At 42.9% G+C, this 20,470-nt stretch overlaps 1 protein-coding gene and 1 long non-coding RNA gene across 2 annotated transcripts in view; both read right to left on the bottom strand.

Moving 5' to 3' along the window:
* LOC135217994 (uncharacterized) overlaps nucleotides 1–13,034 on the bottom strand; it is a 61,940-nt gene extending 48,906 nt beyond the window's left edge. Inside the window, exon 1 of the long non-coding RNA XR_010315257.1 lies at nucleotides 12,832–13,034. This is a non-coding gene — a long non-coding RNA (uncharacterized LOC135217994). The remainder of the gene's footprint in view (nucleotides 1–12,831) is intronic.
* A 4,282-nt stretch (nucleotides 13,035–17,316) lies between these two features.
* The window catches only part of LOC135218530 (zinc finger C4H2 domain-containing protein-like), a 134,136-nt gene continuing 130,982 nt past the window's right edge, over nucleotides 17,317–20,470 (bottom strand). The window contains exons 4-6 of the mRNA XM_064254892.1: nucleotides 20,425–20,470; nucleotides 19,788–19,997; nucleotides 17,317–19,454 (exon numbers count right to left, since the gene is read on the bottom strand). Of these exons, the coding sequence (XP_064110962.1) occupies nucleotides 19,325–19,454; nucleotides 19,788–19,997; nucleotides 20,425–20,470 (386 nt within the window). The 3' untranslated portion in view covers nucleotides 17,317–19,324. The remainder of the gene's footprint in view (nucleotides 19,455–19,787; nucleotides 19,998–20,424) is intronic.

Genomic DNA, 20,470 nt, shown 5'->3' with positions numbered 1-20,470 from the left:
TCAAGAAGAAAGCAACAGCATTCTTCGACAACGGCAAATCGGTCTCTTCACCGAGCACCAGAGATTACCTGAGGGACCTGTTATCTCTCTAGTCCTATTCACATAGAACTTGAGAGCCTGACAGGGCACAGGGCTCTCTCTGGTTCTTGACCCACGAGACTCGATATTCCTTTGATTTCAAAGCTCTTTGGCCAAGGATTAGACGGGTTCTCGTTCTTAGCCAAGAAAGAAGGGTTCAACGAGCAGACAGCGCTGTCTCCCTTGAAACCCACTAGGCTACTGAACGCTTGGATTTCAACTAACTCTCTTCGCCGTCGCCAGAGAAGTTAGAAAAGCGGTTTCCTCGTTAAGTCCCTTAGAGAAGCTTCATGGAGAGGCTCAAAGGGACTTAGCATCAGATGTTTCAACAACACATCTAAATTCCATGAGGGCGGTCTTGCTTGTGGAATTTTGGTGGTTTCAAACGACCTTAAGAGATCGTGCAGATCCTTATTGTCGGAGAGGTCCATTCCTCTGTGGCGAAAAACGGCAGACAACATACTCCTATGCCTTGATTGTAGGAACTGCCAATTTTTGCACATTTCTTAGATAGAGTAAGAAATCTGCTATCTGATTCACAGAGGTCGTGGAAGAGGAAATCCTCCTTCTTGCACCATGCCCTGAAGGAAGACACTTAGACTGGTAGACAGCTCTTGAAGAGGCCTCTTCGAGCATTAGCGATTGCTCTCGCAGCTGCCTTTGAAAACGCCTCTCGCTCTGGCCAGCTTTTCGATAGTCTGAATGCAGTCAGGGCCAGAGCGGAGAGGTTTTGGTGAAACCTTTGAAGTGAGGCTGTCTGAGTAGATCTCTCCTCCAGGGCAACGTTTCTTGGGAAGTCCACAAGGAACGTCATGACTCTGTGAACCACTCTCTTGCTGGCCACATTGGGGCAATCAGAGTCAACCTTGTCCCTTCTGACGCTGCGAACTTTCGCCATTACGTTTCTCCCCCATGATCTTGAATTGGGGGGAAATGGAAAGGCGTAAAGATCCAGGTCTGTCCAGTTCCAGAGCAACGCGTCCACTGCAATTGCTGGGCTGGGCCATAACCGGGGAGCAATACAGAGGAAGCCTCTTCGTCCTTGATGTAGCGAACAGGTCTACTAGAGGACGTCCCACAATTTCCATAACTTTGACAGACATCCTGGTGCAAGGTCCATTCTGTTGGCAGAATCTGATTCCGTCGGCTGAGAAGGTCCGCCCTGACATTCTGAACCCCTGCCACGAATCTTGTCAGGATCTTGATGCGCCTCCGCGTCTGCCCATAGCAGAACTTCCTTCGCCAGGAGAAAAAGGGATCTGGAGCGAGTCCCTCCCTGATTCTTTAGATACGCAAGGCTGTGGTACTGTCCGAGTTGACTGAACAACCTTGCTTGACAGTTTTTCTTCGAAGAACTGCAGCGACAGGAATATCGCTGCCAGTTCCTTTACATTGATGTGCCAGGCTACCTGTTCCCCTCTCCAGGAGCCTGACACTTCTTCCCCCCCTAGTGTTGCTCCCCAACCGGACGTGGAAGCGTCTGAGAACAACACTAGGTCGGGGCTCAGAAGATTTAGGGAGAGGCCCTCTCGTAACTTCTGAGGGTCGAGCCACCATCTTAAGTGTACTCTTACTTCGTTGGAGATCCTTAGGATCGCATTCAGGTCCCCTTTCGACGTCCATTCTTCCGCAAGGAAGAATTGAAGAGGCCTGAGGTGCAGTCTTCCCAGCGAGACAAACTTTTCTAGTGAGGAAATGGTGCCCAGCAGACTCATCCACTCCCTCACCGAACAAGCTTGGTCTCTCTAGGAAGGCTGCGACTTTCTCTAACCCCAGTCGCTGACGTTCTGGGATGGAAACGCCCGAAAAGCCACTGAATCCATCTGAATCCCCAGATACACGATGGACTGTGTCGGGGTCAGATGCGACTTTTCGGTGTTGACCAACAGACCCAGAGACTTTGTTAGGGCTAGCGTAAACTGAAGGTCCTTCAGACACTTCTGCCTCGACGACGCTCTGATCAGCCAATCGTCGAGGTAGAGGGATATCCTGATTCCTGACGAATGGAGCCCACTTCGCTACATTCCTCATAATCATTGTGAAAACCATTGGGCACGTGCTGAGACCGAAACAAAGGGCTCTGAACTGCCAAACCCTGTTGTCCAAGACGAATCTTCAGGTACTTCCTTGAAAGAGGGTGGACTGGGACGTGGAAGTATGCGTCCTGCAGGTCTAGAGACACCATCCAGTCGCCAGGTCTCAATGCTCCCAGCACCACTGAGGCGTCTCCATTCTGAACTTTATCTTTTCTACAAAAAGATTTAGCCTGCTCACATCCAGGACCGGGCGCCAACCTGACGACTGCTTCGGCACTAGGAAAATCCTGTTGTAGAAGCCCGGTGACTCTAGGTCCAGGACTTGTTCCACCGCTCTTTTTCGGACCATCTGGTCTAAGAGATCGAAAAGAACACTTTTCTTCTCTCCCTGATAGGATGGAGAGAGGTCTCTGGGAGTTGAAGTCAAAGGAGGAGGATGAAGAAAAGGGATCTTGTACCCCGTTCTACTATCTTGATGGTCCAAGGATCCGCTCCTCTCTGCCTCCAAGACTCCGCAAAGAATTCCAGTCTGGCCCCGACTGGTGTCTGAAGGACGAGATCTTCATTTGCTGTTTTTTGGTTTGAATGAAGCTCTTCCTCTCGAAAAACCTCTCCCTCGAGGAGCTGCTCTCGAGGGGGGTGCCCCGCGAAAGGGTTTGACTTTCTTCGGGGGTTTGCTGAATGTTGACGTGGAAGGAACCGCTGGACGTCTTGAAGACTGAACCAAGAGGTCCTGGGTCGCCTTTTCTTGCAAAACTCTGTGCAAGATCCTTTACCATAGTCTGGGGGAAGAGATGGTCCGAAAGAGGCGCAAAGAGCAATTCGCTTTCTGAGGCGGGAGATACCGACTTAGCAGTAAAATTGCCCAGCAGTGCTCTTTTCTTCAGGAAGGCAGTTCCAAAATTCGAAACTAGCTCCTCCGAACCATCCCTGACGGCCTTGTCCATACATGACAACACGCTGGACAGCTCCCCAGACTGAGAGAATCAGGACTTCTAGACTGAAGGTCCAAAACTCCCAGACACCAGTCTAGGAAATTAAAAAACATTAAGGGTACGAAGAAAGTCCCTTCAATGGTGTCAGTCTCAACCGGAGTCCGGCCACCTTAGCAGACGCTAAGAGAGACCTCCTCTGGGCGTCCACTAAACTGGAGAAGTCCCCCAACGCGGACGAAGGGACCTTTATCCCCACATCCTCCTTGGTCTCATACCAAACTCCTCCTTTCCCGGCGAGTCTAGAGGGTGGATGGGCGAAAGTGGTCTTGCCCTGATCCTTCCTTCTGGACATAAAGTCTTGAAGTTTCTTAAACGCCCTCTTGGTCGACAGAGACGTCTTCATTTCGACGAATTCAGGGGTCTTTACGGTCTTGGAAGACGAAAGTTGTGAGGGAGGAGACCTAGGGGCGTCGGCTGGAACTTGTCCCCGAATGCTGAACGTAACAGCCTAACAAGAACTTTGTAGTCCGAGACCGCTGAAGCTACCGGCTGTTCTTCCTCTACGGAACTCCCTGGACTACTAAGTTCCCCTTCCTCCCTAAGAGGAACTGGAGAACGCCTATCCGGAGAGGGAGTACGTCCCTTAGGCTCAATCCTGAATAAAGACTTCCGTTGGTTGGAAGTATCCGCTACAGGTACGGAAGCAGCCGTACGTTGATCTTTAGATGCACGGACATCATCCGAAAGAGAAGCATCCTTAGAAGCCACGTTAACTGTCTTAACAGAACTCCCCTACGAAAGGAAGCGCGAGCTTCCTGACGAGCGGCGCCAAAAGCGTCCTGCTTAGACAAGCGAGCGTCCTGCTTTGCAGTCCTCCAAAGCGTCCTGCTTCGCTCGAAAAGCGTCCTGCTTCACACGGCGAGCGTCCTGCGGAGCGTCCTCAAAAGCGTCCTGTCTATAACCAGAAGCGTCCTGCTTCTTCGCGGCCGAGAGTCCTGCGAGCGTCCTTAAGAGTGTCTTGAAGAGAGATCAAAGCGTCCTGTCTAAAACGCGAGCGTCCTCAACGCTACTTGCCGAGAGCGCAAAGCGTCCTGCTTCGAACCGCCCCGAGCGTCCTGACGAGCTTCTTCTCCTGAGAGAGTAAAAGATCTGCTAGGAGAGCGAGAACGTTGGCGATCCGGAGGCGGAGAGAGAGACGAGCGAGCTGAGAGAGAATAGATGAGGCCGCTTCGTCCTCTTGACGGGCAGCCGAACGTCCTTCCTACGCTTAGGCTCGACTGCTGCTGGGCAAGTCCTCTGAGCCATCAGCGACGTAATCTGGTCCTGAAGGGACACAAGGATATCCTTCGTAGGCGACGAAGGAGCAAAAGAAGGGGCAGGACTGAGACTGCGAGAAGGCGAGGGGCAAGGGGACGCCTCCTTCCTTCTAGCAGGCACAGCTATCTGCCTCTCAGGTGAACACGTGTGCGTGGAAACGAACGTCCTCATCGGTAGAAAGCCTTCCTCTCTTCTGAGGAGGAAGGCGTCATAAGCGTCCTCTGACGAAAGAGGAGACATAGGACGTGAAGCGTCCTCAAAGCGAAAAGTCCTTTTCAACGGACGCGAGTCTCTCCGAGCGCTCCAACCCTTGCGCGAGACGCTTCGGAGGACGAAAAGCAATCTTTCAGGATACGCGCTCGTGCGCGCTCCTTGGCAGCCTGGGACTTAGCAACAAGGCCTGCCGAAGGGACGCCAGATCGGTGGGGAGCCCCCGTAACCCTCTTGCGGCTTTCGACATACCCACTCCCTGAGTCCTGGGAGTCCGATAGAGGTCTAGGCCTAGAGGCATTATGGGGCCGATCTGACGCCCCCCTCCACACACTAGGGGCACTAAAAAACACAAACTTTTCACTGGGCCGGTTTCTAGGGCCAAAACCTTAGATTCGAGAGCACGAATAGACTCTAGAATCAGAGAAAGGGTGTTACCTTCTCCAGACACAGCACTGGGGCCCGAAGGCAACAAAACAGGATTAGGTTGGGCAAAATCTACTGGTGTTAGAGGAGGAGAAATGTTACTATCCTTACCTTTAGTAGAGCTGCCCTTGGAGGAAGACCTCCTGACTCTTATCGCGCTCTAATTTACGCCGATAGGTCTCATAACATCCTCCATTTATCATCATCCAAATCCTTACATTCATTGCACCGATCATCAACCACGCAAACATGCCCCCTGCAATCCATACAAACTGTGTGAGGATCAACTGAAGGTTTAAGAAGCCTCACCTTACAAAATTCACTCCTCACACACACTCTGTAACTTTCACCCGAACTTGATCCAGACAATACTGAATCTAGAAAAGCCAATCCAAAATCAAAAACCAATCCACTATTCCGCGTGCCAATCCAACAATCCAGAAGTCGATACCAAAAGTCAATCCAGATAATATTAAGCGAGATATATGAAAAAATCCTAGACGGAGGTACTGTAAACAGATGTTTGCAGCACCAGCGACAGAAAAAATATGAATAGAAAATGGGAATGGTTCCTGATATCCGCCGCCCAGCGGCGGGAATGGGTACTACCACCTGACCGCCCCACTACGTGTGCCGCGAATTTTGAAATTCTGTCGGACGTCAGAAATACAGCTATATATATATCTGTCAGGTAAGTTTCATGAACAAATTAATGAATAATATACAGGTAGCAACCAAACGTAAAACAGGAAGACTACCTAATTCTCCTGTCTGATGACCTGTCCTGCCATCACCAACGGGCCCAAAGAACGAAGGTCGCCTAGAACTAGAGAAATATCCCTCAAGAAAAAGAGGTAAAAAAGAGGCAAAAACAGAATTAGACCGCCAAGTCGCCGCCTCAAGCACCTTGGCGACTGAGACGTTCTTCATAAAATCTACTGATGTAGCAACTGCTCTAATACTGTGTGCTCTCGGCGTCTGGTCTTCCCAGCCCCAGCAGAACCGAACCACCAGTTTTAACGATCAGATCTCTGAGAAAAAAGGATACACCATTCTTTGAAATAGGTCTCTTGACATTTCGGGTGAAAACAAACAGATGACGGGGACGACCCTGAATGTCCTTCGTGCGGCGTAAATAACATGAGAGCGCCCTAACAGGGCAAAGAACTAATTCCTCATTTAAATTACCAACAAAGTCGACCAGCGACTTCAGTACGAAAGACCTGGGAATGGGATTATCAGACGATTCAGTCTTTGCGACAAATTCAGGAAGGTGCGACAAATTCAGGAAGGTATGACAAAATCATGTCTTGTCCAGATCTGGCAACCAGAAAAGAGAGTGCTTGCAGTTCACCCACCCTCTTGGCTGTAGCCAGTGAGACAAGGAAGAGTGTCTTAGAAGAGAGGTCCCTAAATTTGGCAGAATTCAGAGGCTCAAACGGAGGGAACCTTAAGGCTTGAAGGACTTTGTTAACGTCCCATGTCGGAGGCGAACACTGTGGCCTGGGTCGAGATAGGGAAAAAGATCGAAGTAAATCTCTAATGACATAAGATGAAGAGATCTCAGGGAGCCTTGCCTTAAAAACATAGGAAAGCATAGACCTATAACCCTTAATGCACGAAGGTGACAGGGCCCTGTCATGATGTAAATGAACTAAAAACTCCGCTACTTTCAGGTAAGGAAGGTCTAGAAATTGAATGTCCTTGAGACTTACACCAACGTCTGTAAAACCGACCATTTAGCCTGATAATTTACTCTGGGTTGATTGCCGTCTGGCAAGAGCCAACTGTCGCGCCACTCTGGAGGAGAACCCTTCGTGCTTGGAGAACCTCCTGACAGTCTCCAGGCATGAAGATGAAGCATGTGGAGCCTCTGATGGAACCGATGAAAATGGGGTTGTTTGAGAAGATCTGGTCTCTCTGTCAGGCGAATGGGGGGTTCCACCAGTGCTTCCAGAAGGTCGGGAAACCACTCCTTTCTGTGGCCAGAAGGGGGCGATCAAGGTGAGATCCAGACGCTTGGTTGCCCTCACTTTGTTGAGGACTGACCTCAACCAGAGAGAACGGAGGAAAGCATAGGCTTGAAGTCCCTCCCAGTCCTGCAAAAGAGAGTCTGTCCCGGCACTCTGCGGAGTCTGATAAGGGGCGAAGAATATCTGGCATCCGAAAATTCAGTGGGGTGGCAAACAGATCGACTGTGACAGGCCATTTCTTCCTGAGGCTGTCGAAGACTTCCTGGCAAAGTGTCCCACTCCGACCCTTGAACTTCGTTCGGTCTCGACAAGGTCGTCTGCTAAGACGCTGTGATGGCCCAGGATAAACTGAGGGACCAACGTAATCCCCCTGTCTTCTGCCCAACACAGGATTGATCGGGCTTCTTGAGTGAGAAGATCCGACTGTGTGCCGCCTTGGTTTCTCAAGTACGAGACTGCTGTGGTGTTGTCGACAAGATCGCGACAACCGACTCCAACAGTTGTTCCTGAAATGAAAGAAGGCCTAGGTACACTGCCCATCAGTTTCCCTACAATTTATTGACATGATCCTCTCCTCCTCTAACCAAAGGCCCGAAGCGGCTTCGGAGCCCAGGTGTGCGCCCCAACCTTGATCCGAGGCGTCTGACCAAAACATTAGGTCCGGAGGAACCGAAAGAAGAGATGTCCCTGACTTGAGGCGGTGAACTTGCATCCACCAACGGAGATCCTTCCGACATTGTGGAGAAGAGGCGACTATCGTGTCCTCGGACACGAAATCCCATGACTGGCGAAGTGTCAACTGAAGGGACCTCATTCTGAGACGACCTCCGGGAACCAGTTGGATGAGGGATGACAAATGGCCCAGGAGAGACCTCCAAAGAGAAACTGGCTGCGTTACGGAGGACAAAAATTCTTCGATCAGACTCAGAAGCTTGTCTATCTGTTTCTGAGCGGGAGAAGCCCTCAAAATCTGGGAATTCAAAACAATCCCCAGATAAGTCATGATCTGGCAAGGGATTAGATTGGACTTGTCGAAGTTGACACGAATGCCCAACTCGACACAAAGAGACAGAACTATCTCCCTCGACCGGAGACATTTCTCTAGAGATTCGGCCTGGACTAGCCAATCGTCCAGATACCGAAGCATCCTTACATTTAACTGATGCAGAATAGCTGAAACAGGAGCCATCACCCGAGAAAAGACCTGTGGAGCAGTGGTGAGGCCGAAACAAAGGGTCTTGAACTGGAAAAACTCCCGAGTCCGTGAAAACTGAAGGTAAGGTCTGCTTCTTGGATGGATGGGGATTTGCAGATAAGCATCCTGCAGATCGATGGAAATCATCCAGTCCCCCCTTCTGACGGATGAAAGAACAGTCTGGACCGTCTCCATCCTTGAACTTGGACTTTAGAATGAACTTGTTCAAAACTGAAAGATCTATGATGGGGCGCCAGCACCCCGAGGACCTTTAGAACTACAAACATCCGAGAGTAAAACCCGGGAGGAGGAGGAGCTCGCTCTATGGCATCCTTCTCCAAGAGGGCCGAAAGCTCCTTCTCCAAGGCTTGACCCTGATTGAGTGAGGGGACTAACTGCTGAACTCGAGAGGACGATTGGAAAGTGGAGGTCTGGAAACAAAAGGGATCTCGTAACCTTCCTTCAGGACCTCCACCCACCCAAGATCCACCGCTCTCCCCTGCCAAGCTGACCAATGGCGGGAGAGACAAGCTCCTACTGCTGTCTCCAGGCGAGGTGATGACTCCTACTTCCGAAAATTCTTACGTAGAGACAAGGAAGAAGAAGAAGAAGAAGAAGGTCCTCCTGGAGGTTGAGCTTTTTTCTCTTTCTCTGCCCTTAGAGCCACGCCAAGAACCTCTCCCGCGTTTCAAAGGGTGAGCACCAGAGGATGAAGAAGAGGCACCAGCAACCTGAGATGTACTCTGGAAAAAAGAGCCAGAAGGAGGTTGTTGGGCTGGAGCAGAAGGTACAGATCTGGTCCTAAACTTACGCTTACTCATTGAAGGAACGGGAGGAAGACCAGAGGAAAAAGCTCTTGATAAGGCCCAGTGAGCTTGGGAAGAGGCATCACCTTGATGTTCCTTCAGAACCTCAGAAAGCACAGAAATATCGAAAAGGAAATCGCCAAAAGGAGAAGAGGACAATAGACGGGTTCTCTGAATCTCCGATACAGAGGAGGGTAACTGCGACAAATACAGGTTACGCCTTAGAGAAACAAGAAAGGCCTGCATTGAAGCAGCAAGCTCGTTCTGATGTACAGAAGCGATTGAAATAGATGAGCAGAATTTCTCAAAAAGAGGAGCATCAGGAGGAACAAACCCGGAGTCCTTGATATACATTAAAAGCCCTCCGAGGACCCACATATTGAAGGATTGAGCTTCTTGTAAGGAGCTCATAACGACTCCATAGCAATAAAATCTTCAATTGAGACAGAGACCGAAGCCTTAGAAGGCAAGGGTTGACTTGAAAGTCGGACAAAATCAGGATTTGGCTTGGGGGGGTCGAGAGAATGAAGAATCATCCGCCACCTGGTAAACTCCTCTCCGGTGTCGTAGAAGAGAAGAGAGCTTCCTCTTCCCTTCCCCGATCACCTTCGAAAGTTTAGCGGCAACGTCCGCCCTCACTCTCGCGAACCTCTGGGCAAAGGGAAAACGTAAAAATTCCCGTGACCGGGAAGGACCGTCAAGAAAAATCCCTTCTGTAATACAACGAGGCGGAGGCTGCTTCTGCTCTTTAGGCCTCGCCTGAGGAAGAACAAAACTCAAAAATTAAATCAAAAAGTTTTCTTGAATTCTATATCATGACATCCATTCGAGGAAACATCAATATCACACGAATCCGCGTCATCATCATCATCATCGTCAGATCCTAACTTAGAAACTTCCCCTGAAGTAAAATCCTGACGACTAGCTATCTTAGGTCTAACACTAATATATCCCTCCCCCCTTCTCCTAAATAAGCGCCCTTTGGCACTGTTACGGGACTAACAGGGGACACGTTGGGTAAAGATTCGTTAGGCACCTGCCCGGACCGGATCCCCCCTATGGCCTTCGCCAGACGGGGTTCACAAGCCGGGGTATCTGTCGCACCGTTACCCATGGTGCTGTCGACAGGTACCCTGACGAGGAGCTGAAAATGAATCTAAAAGTGTGTTAGACATTCTAGTAAAGGCTTCTTGAAAATTCTCTGACAGATTGTTAAATTTAGCTGAAATATCTCTATCTAGACTAAGCTGTAATTTCTTAAAATTCTGTTTCCAGGTAGTTTCCATTGCCAAAATCTTTGAATCCACATCAGAAATAACTTCACTAATTACCGGTTGTACAGGGGGCAAAGCATCAATTAATTCGGAATCGGAGTCGTACGATACCGAAACCGAAGAGCCAGAACCATGAGCGCCCAAGTCAAAGAATTCGTTAGATACAGTTCTAGCATCGATTTCTTTTTCTCCTTAACCGATCTTTTACGCTGCAAGATTGTTTGGCGTTTCATATAAGCAGTCATATCCTCGTCAGACCAGGGCTTACATACGTCACAACGAGAAGTCAAGTCACAAACCTGTCCACGACAAGAGCTACAAATGTCATGGGGTTCATACTCCCTGCTACTCATCCTTGTCCCACAAACCGGGCAGTTCCTGATGTTGCTGGCAGAAGGAAGCATCGTAATTTCTTGGTAATCCATTGTAGAATTGGACAGGTCAGTAGTTCCGGGTCGCGCAAAAGTTCGTAATTTAAGATAAGAACCACAACAGAAATCAAAGTTAATTCACTATTTTCGTGATGTAATGAGTGAGTGGTAATTCATATAAAGCTCATTTAACAAATAATGAAAGCTTTAAAGCACAAAAATGTTTAAGGAAATTTATAAAGGACGCGGGGCCGTGATGTAAACAACATGGGCGCATCGTTAACAACTGATTTGAGGGAAGGTTTTCGTATCTGTCAACGACAGTGTTGCCAACTGGCGGACAGAATAGGAGGTAACAGGGTTGCCAATGTGGAAAATTTTGGTGCGGTTTTTGGGGATTTAGGGCTAGATAAATTATATTAAGGTAATGTTTATTAATATCAAAAGGTTGAGTACCTACTAAGAGAAATCAGAAGATATGGGGACGTTAACAAAGTAGGAAACATGGCACTAGAAGTAAGGAAAAAGACCTATCAAACGAGAAATGTATGAACAACCTAAGGGCACGCCGTATTGGGGAATTATAGCTGAGTCCGGCATATGGCCAGTAGCCTACAGAATTGATTATAAGAAGATAATGCTTTTCCACAACATAATAAATTCGGAGGAGAAAAGATTAGTAAAAGAAGTAGTTGAAGATATGTTAAGAGCCCCATATGGGCAATGTTGGACAAAAAGCGTGGTGAACATATGCACCAAATATGATATAGAAATTAAAGGACTGAGAGAATGTCCCAAAGCAGCACTGAAAAAGGAAATAAAGATAAAAATTAATCAAGATATCCAAGAGTTTGAGAGAAAAGAAATGAAGAAGCTGAGATTCATAGACGACTTCGAGGAAAACAAGTACATAAGGGAAGTGGAATGTATCATTATGAAAGCCAGACTGAATATGCTGAACTCAAAAGGCTAACTTCCGGGGTAAATTTAAGGACGAGGTCTATGAAATATGTATTGTGGAGGACACCACCAAACATTTAGGGTAAAAAACCGCATGGTACAGGGGTGGACCATGTACGATCAATGTGTACAACCCCAAGAAAAGTACATTATAACACGTCCTGACACCGGAGTAGAGGTCTTTAGCTCTGTTTCTCACCAACAAGAAGTCGCGTCTGATGCCCATCTCCGATGTCAGGACGCGTTATAATGTACTTTTTTGGGGGTTGTACACATTGATCATACATGGTCCATCCCTGTACCATGCGGTTTTTTACTCTATTCATGTGTAAATTGCTACAAAAAGCAGATAAGGATATAAATTTAGGGACACTGTTATCCCCTAACAGAAAACTGGGAGAATGTATAAGGATGGCTCTCAAAATTAAGAAAGTTCTTAACCTGGAAAGCGATGGATGTCAAAGCTAAGCTCACTTATAAAGAAGAGGAAATGAAAGAGAGTTTGGGTAAAAGTAAATAAAGCTTTGCACCTCATAGTGTGGTGTGCCCGCAACTGTGTCTGTGTTTGTGGAGTAAGTGCCTACCTAGGAACCAGGAACCAGGTAAGGTAAGGCTTGTGCCTAAGCGCAATATCAGAAAACAAGCCCAACTCCCACTCAGAAGCAAAACCAACAAACAAATCGCGTTCAGCAGGAAAGATCACACAACACGATACCTCCACCACTCACGACACACCTACTAAGTAAACTAAATATATATATATATATATATATATATATATATATATATATATATATATATGATTTGCAATTACAACAAACACTTCTCGACCGCAACCCGACTGCGACAGTGTTCACTTACTGGGGCCACCAACATTTCCTGTAGCATTAAAGATGACAATATGTAGGTACTTACAGCGAGAACGAGTCCAAAAACATGCAAAACTAACTTATTAAAATTGATGTAACAGGCGTGCGAAGAGCAAATACGCCACCAAATGTTCAAAACTTCAGAAAAACAGAAATGTGGTTCTACTACCTCGAAAATAATTTGTAACTGCATTACGGCAACAACGAATCCCCAAGTAGCCTAAAAGACAAACCCTAAGCTACCTAACCTAGGTAAGGACACAGAAACTGTTTTAGTTGACTCATTCATCAAAATCTTGAAATTATATCGGGATTGTCCCGATTGAATTCAGCAACACCCAATCCCTGAAATAACACGTGAAGCTTACGTTACCAGCTTACCTAAACATGAAGCATAGTACACTCCTCTTGTGTGGATTTCAAGATTTTGATGCTGCTTGAAGAATCCTTTGAAGATTCGCTTAACTTTATTAGGCTCGTAACTCCGTTTCTTGCATTGCATCAAAGGGAATTCTCAAAACATTTTTTCTCTCCGAAAAGCAACTACTTCTGAAACACAAACGTTTCTCGTACCTCACTCTCCATGTCCAAGAAGCGTCTCTGGTTCAGGGTTGCCACCAAAGTCTTTAGTTGCCACTGCCGGATGCTTTTGGCTAAAAGTAGCACAAACACTCTTGAAAAAAAGTCGCGAATTTCCTGGTAAAAAGTAGCCCAATTATATATATATATATATATATATATATATATATATCTATATATATATATATATAGATATATATATATATATATACATTTTAACATAATACAAACAACTATTTATCATTTATCTATCTATATATGTGTATTGTATGGACACATTTATAGCATATAAAGTTATTAACTTTCATTTAGTGGTTAATCCTGGCGGCTATATGGTACCGTTTTTTTTTAAACTAAAGTAAATTTCTATTTTCAAAACTGAAGGAATTTTGTTTTCAAAAATATTTTATTGCCTTTTTAACCAAACTTAAATTGTTCCTTTTCAAAACTAAAGTTACGTTTCATCCTCTCAAAATCAATAACTTTCTTGAAAAATTAGGACATTTCTTTTTCGCAACTAAAGTAAAACTTTTTTCCTTGTAAAAAAAAAAGAAAAAAAAAAAAAAAAAAAACATTAAAGCACATACTACTCACTTCCAAATTTAGCTAGAGTACCAAGTCATTCAGTAGGCTTTCCACATCATCATCATCTTTCTCATTTTTATAGATTTGAGAGTCATATTTCAGCATGGATCTTTTGGATTCAAATGTTGAACAGCATTCACCATTCAATTCCAGGCTGGCCTTTATTCTCAATATTAAGGTAAAGAGTTCTAAGCCCATTCGATTTCTCAACTTGGTTTTAACTCGTTTAACTCTAGAGAAAACCCTTTCAACTACAGCATTACATGCTGGAAGGCTGTAGACTTTTAATGCAAATTCTATATACTTTAAAACTAATTCACCTCCTGCATTGGTTACACCAATCGCCTTTGTCCAAAACTCAGTTCCTGTTGTTGGGACTTTCCCATTGAAAATATCACTCCAGTCTAGGTTAAAAAAATTTCGCCACTGACTCTCAATATCTGCTATCTTAGACTGATCATCAGCTAATTCTAGAGGTAATAATCGGAAAATGGAGGTAGTCTCAGCAGTAGATTATTATTATTTTTATACAAAATGAATGGAAGTAGCCTAAATCGAATAAAAGAACCCAAGTCATATCAAAAGTAGCCCAAAAAGTCACAAGTAGCAGACTGTGAAATATGGTCTCCCAAAGGTGTAAAAAATAGCCCAATTTGTGGTTTGTAGTACAATTGGCAACCCTGCTCTGGTTCTCCCGCCTCTCGCAAGCGGTAGCTTCACGTGTTAACAGCGTTGCCAGATATGGGAATTTATCCCTAGATTTGGGGATATTGGGTGTCCGATTGGGATATGGGGATATTCTGTACAAATTTGGGGATTTTTGGCTCGGGATAGTTTTTTCCTTTTTGTAATGCATCGATGCAAATTATATCTTATGTAATCAGCGAACGAACTATTTTAATTCTTATAAAGAACAATTAGCCTTTTATTTACTAAGATTAATGAAAACATTTCCATATTGTGAATTATTTTATAATTATTGGTTTTCACCATGAACAATACTCTTGCCATTTTCATCATCATTTTATAGAATATAACCCGGTATATAGTAGTATGAAAAGTAAATTATAACCGTAAATAATGATTTAGCATTTAAAGAAAAGCCTTCCTAGTTGTCCTCTGGATTCCTAGAAAAATAAATTCCATCTAAGAAGAAACAAAAGTGAGTAAACCTTTATATTGTTGCAATTAGTTTGCATGCACTTATAGAAGCATAGTGAATAATTTCTATATTAGTAAGGCCTACAGATTCAAAAGAAAATATATTTGTGGAAATGGGGATTTTTTATCATGTTTTGGGGATTTTTTGACTAATCCATCTGGCAACACTGCGTGTTGCTATTGGAGGGAAATTTGAATACTTTAAAAACATCAACTTAATTACTATGCAGAAAAGGGATAAGACCATAGATTACACTTAACAAACTTATCTACAGTTTCTATACTTCATTATCCAAGGACTGAATGAATCACGATACTAAGGCTATAAAGTCAAGCAACCGGGCACTTGGTCATTCAACTATTAAGACATTGAAAAGGGGCTCTGGCCAGCATGATTGGCAATTCAGAAAATAAATGGGTAGATCTATAGTACTACTCCGCGGCGGTCTAGACTATGGCAGTTGCGTTTTCTATGCAGTTTTACCTCCTGAACAAGAATTTTAAGTAACATTTATTCGGACGACTGTAATTAAACCCAAGGGGCCAGTACTAAATACGGCGAAATACATTGGACGTCCCAATCCCTAGTGGATGTCGTATCCGCGGTTATGTTCCTTGCAGTCCGTGCGGAACTCTTCTTTAGAATTATCAATAAATGCAACGACAGTTTGTTTGTTTGTATGGCGTTTTTACATTGCCTGGAACCAGTGGTTATTCAACAACAGGACCAACGGCTTTATGTGACTTCCGAACCACACCAAGAGTGATCTTCTATCACCAGAAATACAAATATCTGACCCCTCAATGGAATGCCCGAGAATTGAACTTGCGGTTACCAAGGCGGCAGGCCAAGACCAAACCGACCACGCCACTGAGGCATCTATCCTTATAGAGTGGAACAATTCTCCTCACCCATTCTTTGCTCTTCACAAATCTTCAGAATATGTATAACTCCAGTTCACACATAACTTCATAAACTTAAGCATACTTTATTAACTGATCTGTCTCCCCAGGCAACCTCTTCATCTATCCTAAAGTACTTGACAGGATTCAAGTCAGGTCAGTCATATTTAAACTGGCTGCTAATGCAATGGTAATAAGAAATATATTATACAGTAGTCTGACAATATCACAGAAATAAAACTCTGTGAGGGTATGACCAGAGGATTTGCTCTTGGGACTGTATATTACTTGATGAGATGAACACCTAAAAGGCCTTTGATTCTCTTTCTATGGGACAGCGGCAATAACGACAGGTTAGTTAACTAATTTGTCTACTTCTGTGATTGTTTGTCTGTATGGTGTTTTTACATTCTATGGAACCAGTGGTAATTCACAACGGGAACAACGACTTTACACGACTACTGAACCACATCGAGAGTGAACTTCTATCACCAGAAATACACATCTCTCACTCCTCAATGGAATGGCCGAGAATCGAACCAGCGACCACCAAGGTGAGAAGTGATGGTAGTAAGCAGTACTGCTTTGAGAAATGAATTCCTTATGTACCATGAAAGAGAAATGCCTCAAGATAAGTTGTAAAGACATTATGGCCACCGGATCAAAATATCAACCTCACAACAGGCTGACCCTAAGGGTTTGTCTTTAAGAAAGTGCCTCCTAGATAGTGATTTTGTCCCTTGCCTTCAGGCCAATGGTAGTTATGCTTTCTTCTTTTGTGGGATTCCAGAAATCTAATCTTAAGAATTTTCCAGAGGACTGAATGGGTATCTGTATTCCTTTCATGATTAGTTCAATACAATATTTTAACTGTGTATCAATTAGATCCCTCATTAAGATGAGCATGTGTATATGATTATTGGGTGAATATTAGGCTAGGAAAATGAATAGGGCAAGAGGCAATTTGTTTGATTTGGTCTTTATGAAAACTTGGCCATAAAACCGAGCACTGGGACACTTTCAACCACTCGAAGCTTAAGACAGTGAAAAGTGGGAGTTGGAATGGTGGACAGCAAGCTGGAAGAACGGAAATGGAAATGCAGGTAATGTAAAAGGCTAATAAGCGGGTGTAGCTAAGGACCGAAGGGATGGTGCAAAAACCTTTAGTAATGCCTACAGTGCTCCCAAATATGTACTTATGGTATTAACCCCCTTAAAAGAAGTAGCAACTGGTCAACAGAAGAAACTGCCAAATCAACCACAAAGGCTATTTTGTGCATATGTATAAACAGGAAAGACATTTGCTCTCATATTTCCATATTTCTTCTGAATTCAAATCTTATTAGGCTTGTCCCAGTATTTAAAAAGAATATGAGCATATTCCACATAAAACCAATATATTCCTGGACTCTTTAATCCTGACCAATAACAGTTCCATAGTTCATCAAATTTTGGTCCAATCATTATAAAGGTTAAAATTGAAAACAAATTTGCATCTATAAATTTTACACAAAAACATTTCAAGACTAAATAGTATAGTTTAAAATTACTTCCTAAAAATGTAATGACATATTTTTATCATAGTCAAGTTTGTTTTTTTTTTTCAAAAACAACCATTTGAAATCTAAAAAAATATATACTAATGTACAAAGCTGATCTTCTTATAAAGCAAGGTTGACAACTGCTATCTATTTGCACTATGGTGAAACTTGAGCAGACTTGACCAATAATACTAATGCCACTTGTATACTACACACTTTCAAACCATAAAAATAATACTACAGTAATACAAAGTGTAAAAGTATAAAAAAAAAAAAATCTACATACAAGCTTAATACAACTTAGGAGCAAATTTACATGTTTATGTTCTATCTTCCTAAGAAATGACAATTTTCCAAATAAAAACACAGTTAAAAAATCAATCTTATATTTATAAATTGTACATTACCTGTACTACATCTACAAGTAGAAAACACCTGAAAATACAGTGAATAATTAAAATCTGAGAACCTGATGTTGAGAAAATCTCATAATCATATTACTGTACTATATTCGCATCTACGCACATCTTAAATTAATGAACATTGAAAATATAAATTCCTTAGTCCTAGGTGCCCACACCAACCCTTCATCCCATCTCAATTCTACTTCTTGATACTCTAAACCATTTGACACAGCTGCTCATCTCTTAAATGAATGCCATTTCATACATAAAATATGAATTCTTCAGAGAAATTATGGTGTTTGGGCACACATGCCAATATCAAATATGAATGTAAACCTTCAACTGTAAAGAGAAATTGCAACTCCTGGTCAACTGCTCATTTACTGATGTCCTTAAGACCTACCACCTACATGTACAGGAGGAACTGTGATTAACAAAAGACATGAAATTAATGCAGTAGAGTAGGACACTTCATACATGCCAGCATGCTCAGATCTTAGGTAAACCTAGTCATTTATCCAAAAACAGAGACAGAGTATCTTAGCAAATACAGTATAAAAAAAGCAGCCATGTGATGACCTCAGAGAGACAGGTGCAAACGCAATAGTTCATTGCTTGCTATACTCACAGACACACACACACAAACACACATACTTTTGGCCTCTGCTGGTAGGTGTTTAGGAATACATCATCATCACACAAAAAAATGTTAAAACTCCAGTTACATTTCAACCTGATAGTATTAGTAAATCAGGTTTAATGTAATATGTGGAATTGAATTACGCGTAAAATATGTTAACTGCCTAAACTTTTAAATTAATTTTAAAATTTTGAAATTAACTTTAAAATATCTTTTAAGCAATCAAACTGAGTTGATGTAAACATTATTACTATTTAATAACTTGGCATACAAAAATTCAAAGAAATAAATAAAAAGAATGAATGCTTCCTTATAATATTACAAATCAGTAAAAAAGTATCTGTTGCATGAGCAGCTCAACATAGCTAACTTACTCAAGTAACATCATTTTGCAAAATAATTCTACTTGCAACAAATTTCAGAAAAATAAATACGAAATTCAGTCTTAGTTGTAGCAAAACTTATCCTTACAATGCACTGAGAAAAAGAATTCCTCTAAATGATAATCATAATAATATGCAACCATTACATTATTTCAGATTAATAAGAAACAACAAATCAGCCTCTGACTCATCACTTGGTAGATAATTTAGATATTTCAAAACACTGATAGTCTTAACTTCTAATTGTCAATGCATTGCTTCAAAATCTTACCAAATTGATGAAACAATAAATAGATATTACCCTCCCATATAAAGATAGCTGCCTGTATTATTTCATCAATTTCTATTTGTACATGTGTTTAAAACAAGTTTCAAAGTACTGTAGATAACTAACTGTATATAATACAGTATGTGTGGCCTTTTTTTACCTAGGGACATTCACTTAGCCCCATTTACTTCCCTCATCTCCATGTGAACAAGCTTATTTACTCAACTGGAGAAGCACATCCTCAGATTACACCATGAACACAGTCTTAATTGACAGCTAGGCAAGTTCACTTGGACAGAACAGCAAATCAAAGAACTGACGCAGTTTTTATTAACTAATGCTTTGGGCATGAAAAAGATCTCTTGCCTCTACACATGGTGGCTCCAAGAGCATCTCATAAATGGATTTAATTACTCCTTCTTTTTGGGTTTCTTGGGATTGCGCGATCGGGACTTTGCCTTACACAGAGGACATATAGGTGCATTACGATGAATCTGTTGATGGCAGCTCAAACAAGATTTCATAGGAGGTGGCTGTTGTCTGTAGAGATATAAAAAATTAAAAAATACATGAAACGGTAAATCAATCAGAAAGAAAAGATCATCCCACTTTGGATGCAATCCAAAGAGCAAAACTTTTACTCTAGACATAATCTCAAAACTTTTGAGTTTATCTTCGTGAAACTGGCAAAAACATTAATGCTTATGAAATCCTTAAATAACTTACAGTGCTTAAAAAACATAAACTATGTAGATGTACATTAGTTTACACTTCAAGTTCAAGGTGTAAAGGAGGAAAAACCATTTGGAACCCTTAGAAGTAAAACCAAAGACTGAAAGTCAAATCCAGAAAAGTAGTATTATATTTCCTCACCTAAATGCTGGTGTTGGAGGTCCAGGAGGAGGTGGAAGAGGTCTTTGTTCAGCCTTATGTGGAGCAGCTCTTAAGGGTGCTAAGGGAGGTGCTTGTGGAGACAGGAAAGATGGAGGAGCTCCCAGAGCCCCAAGGGATGACAGATTTAGACCACCACCACGAAGGTCATCATGCTCCATGCTCCACTCAACTCCTGCTTTCTCAAAAAAACTGTAAACATGGAAATATTATTTCACAGATATCTTAACCAGGAGTTACATTTAAGTACTGAAATCAAGTATGATAGCAAAACATTACCAAAACTTACCAGTAACTATCAAGTATTAGTACTTATAATACTATAAAACAAAGTGGTGAAGTCCTTCCATAATTCAACATGGTAAAGCTCATACAATTAACTAAAGCAGTAATACAGTATTATGCATTGATTTTGAAAACCCTACATGCTTAATTAACATGGACCATGAATGGTAGCTGCAGTAACCCCTTCAATATTCATGTGATTCTTGTCATAATAACTATTTTTAGATATTTTCTCACAATAATCTCGAGTATGGAATACTTTTAACTAAAGTACAAGAAAGTTATGCCTCTCAAATGTTACCCAACATACAGCATAACCTACTCATAAACTTACTCTGAGGGTACTGGATCATCTTCAGCATTTAAATTTGGAAGACTCA

This window comes from Macrobrachium nipponense, chromosome 9 (genome assembly GCF_015104395.2).
Source record: "Macrobrachium nipponense isolate FS-2020 chromosome 9, ASM1510439v2, whole genome shotgun sequence".
Taxonomy (NCBI): Eukaryota; Metazoa; Arthropoda; class Malacostraca; order Decapoda; family Palaemonidae; genus Macrobrachium; species Macrobrachium nipponense.
This window is presented reverse-complemented; position numbering and strand designations above follow the sequence as displayed.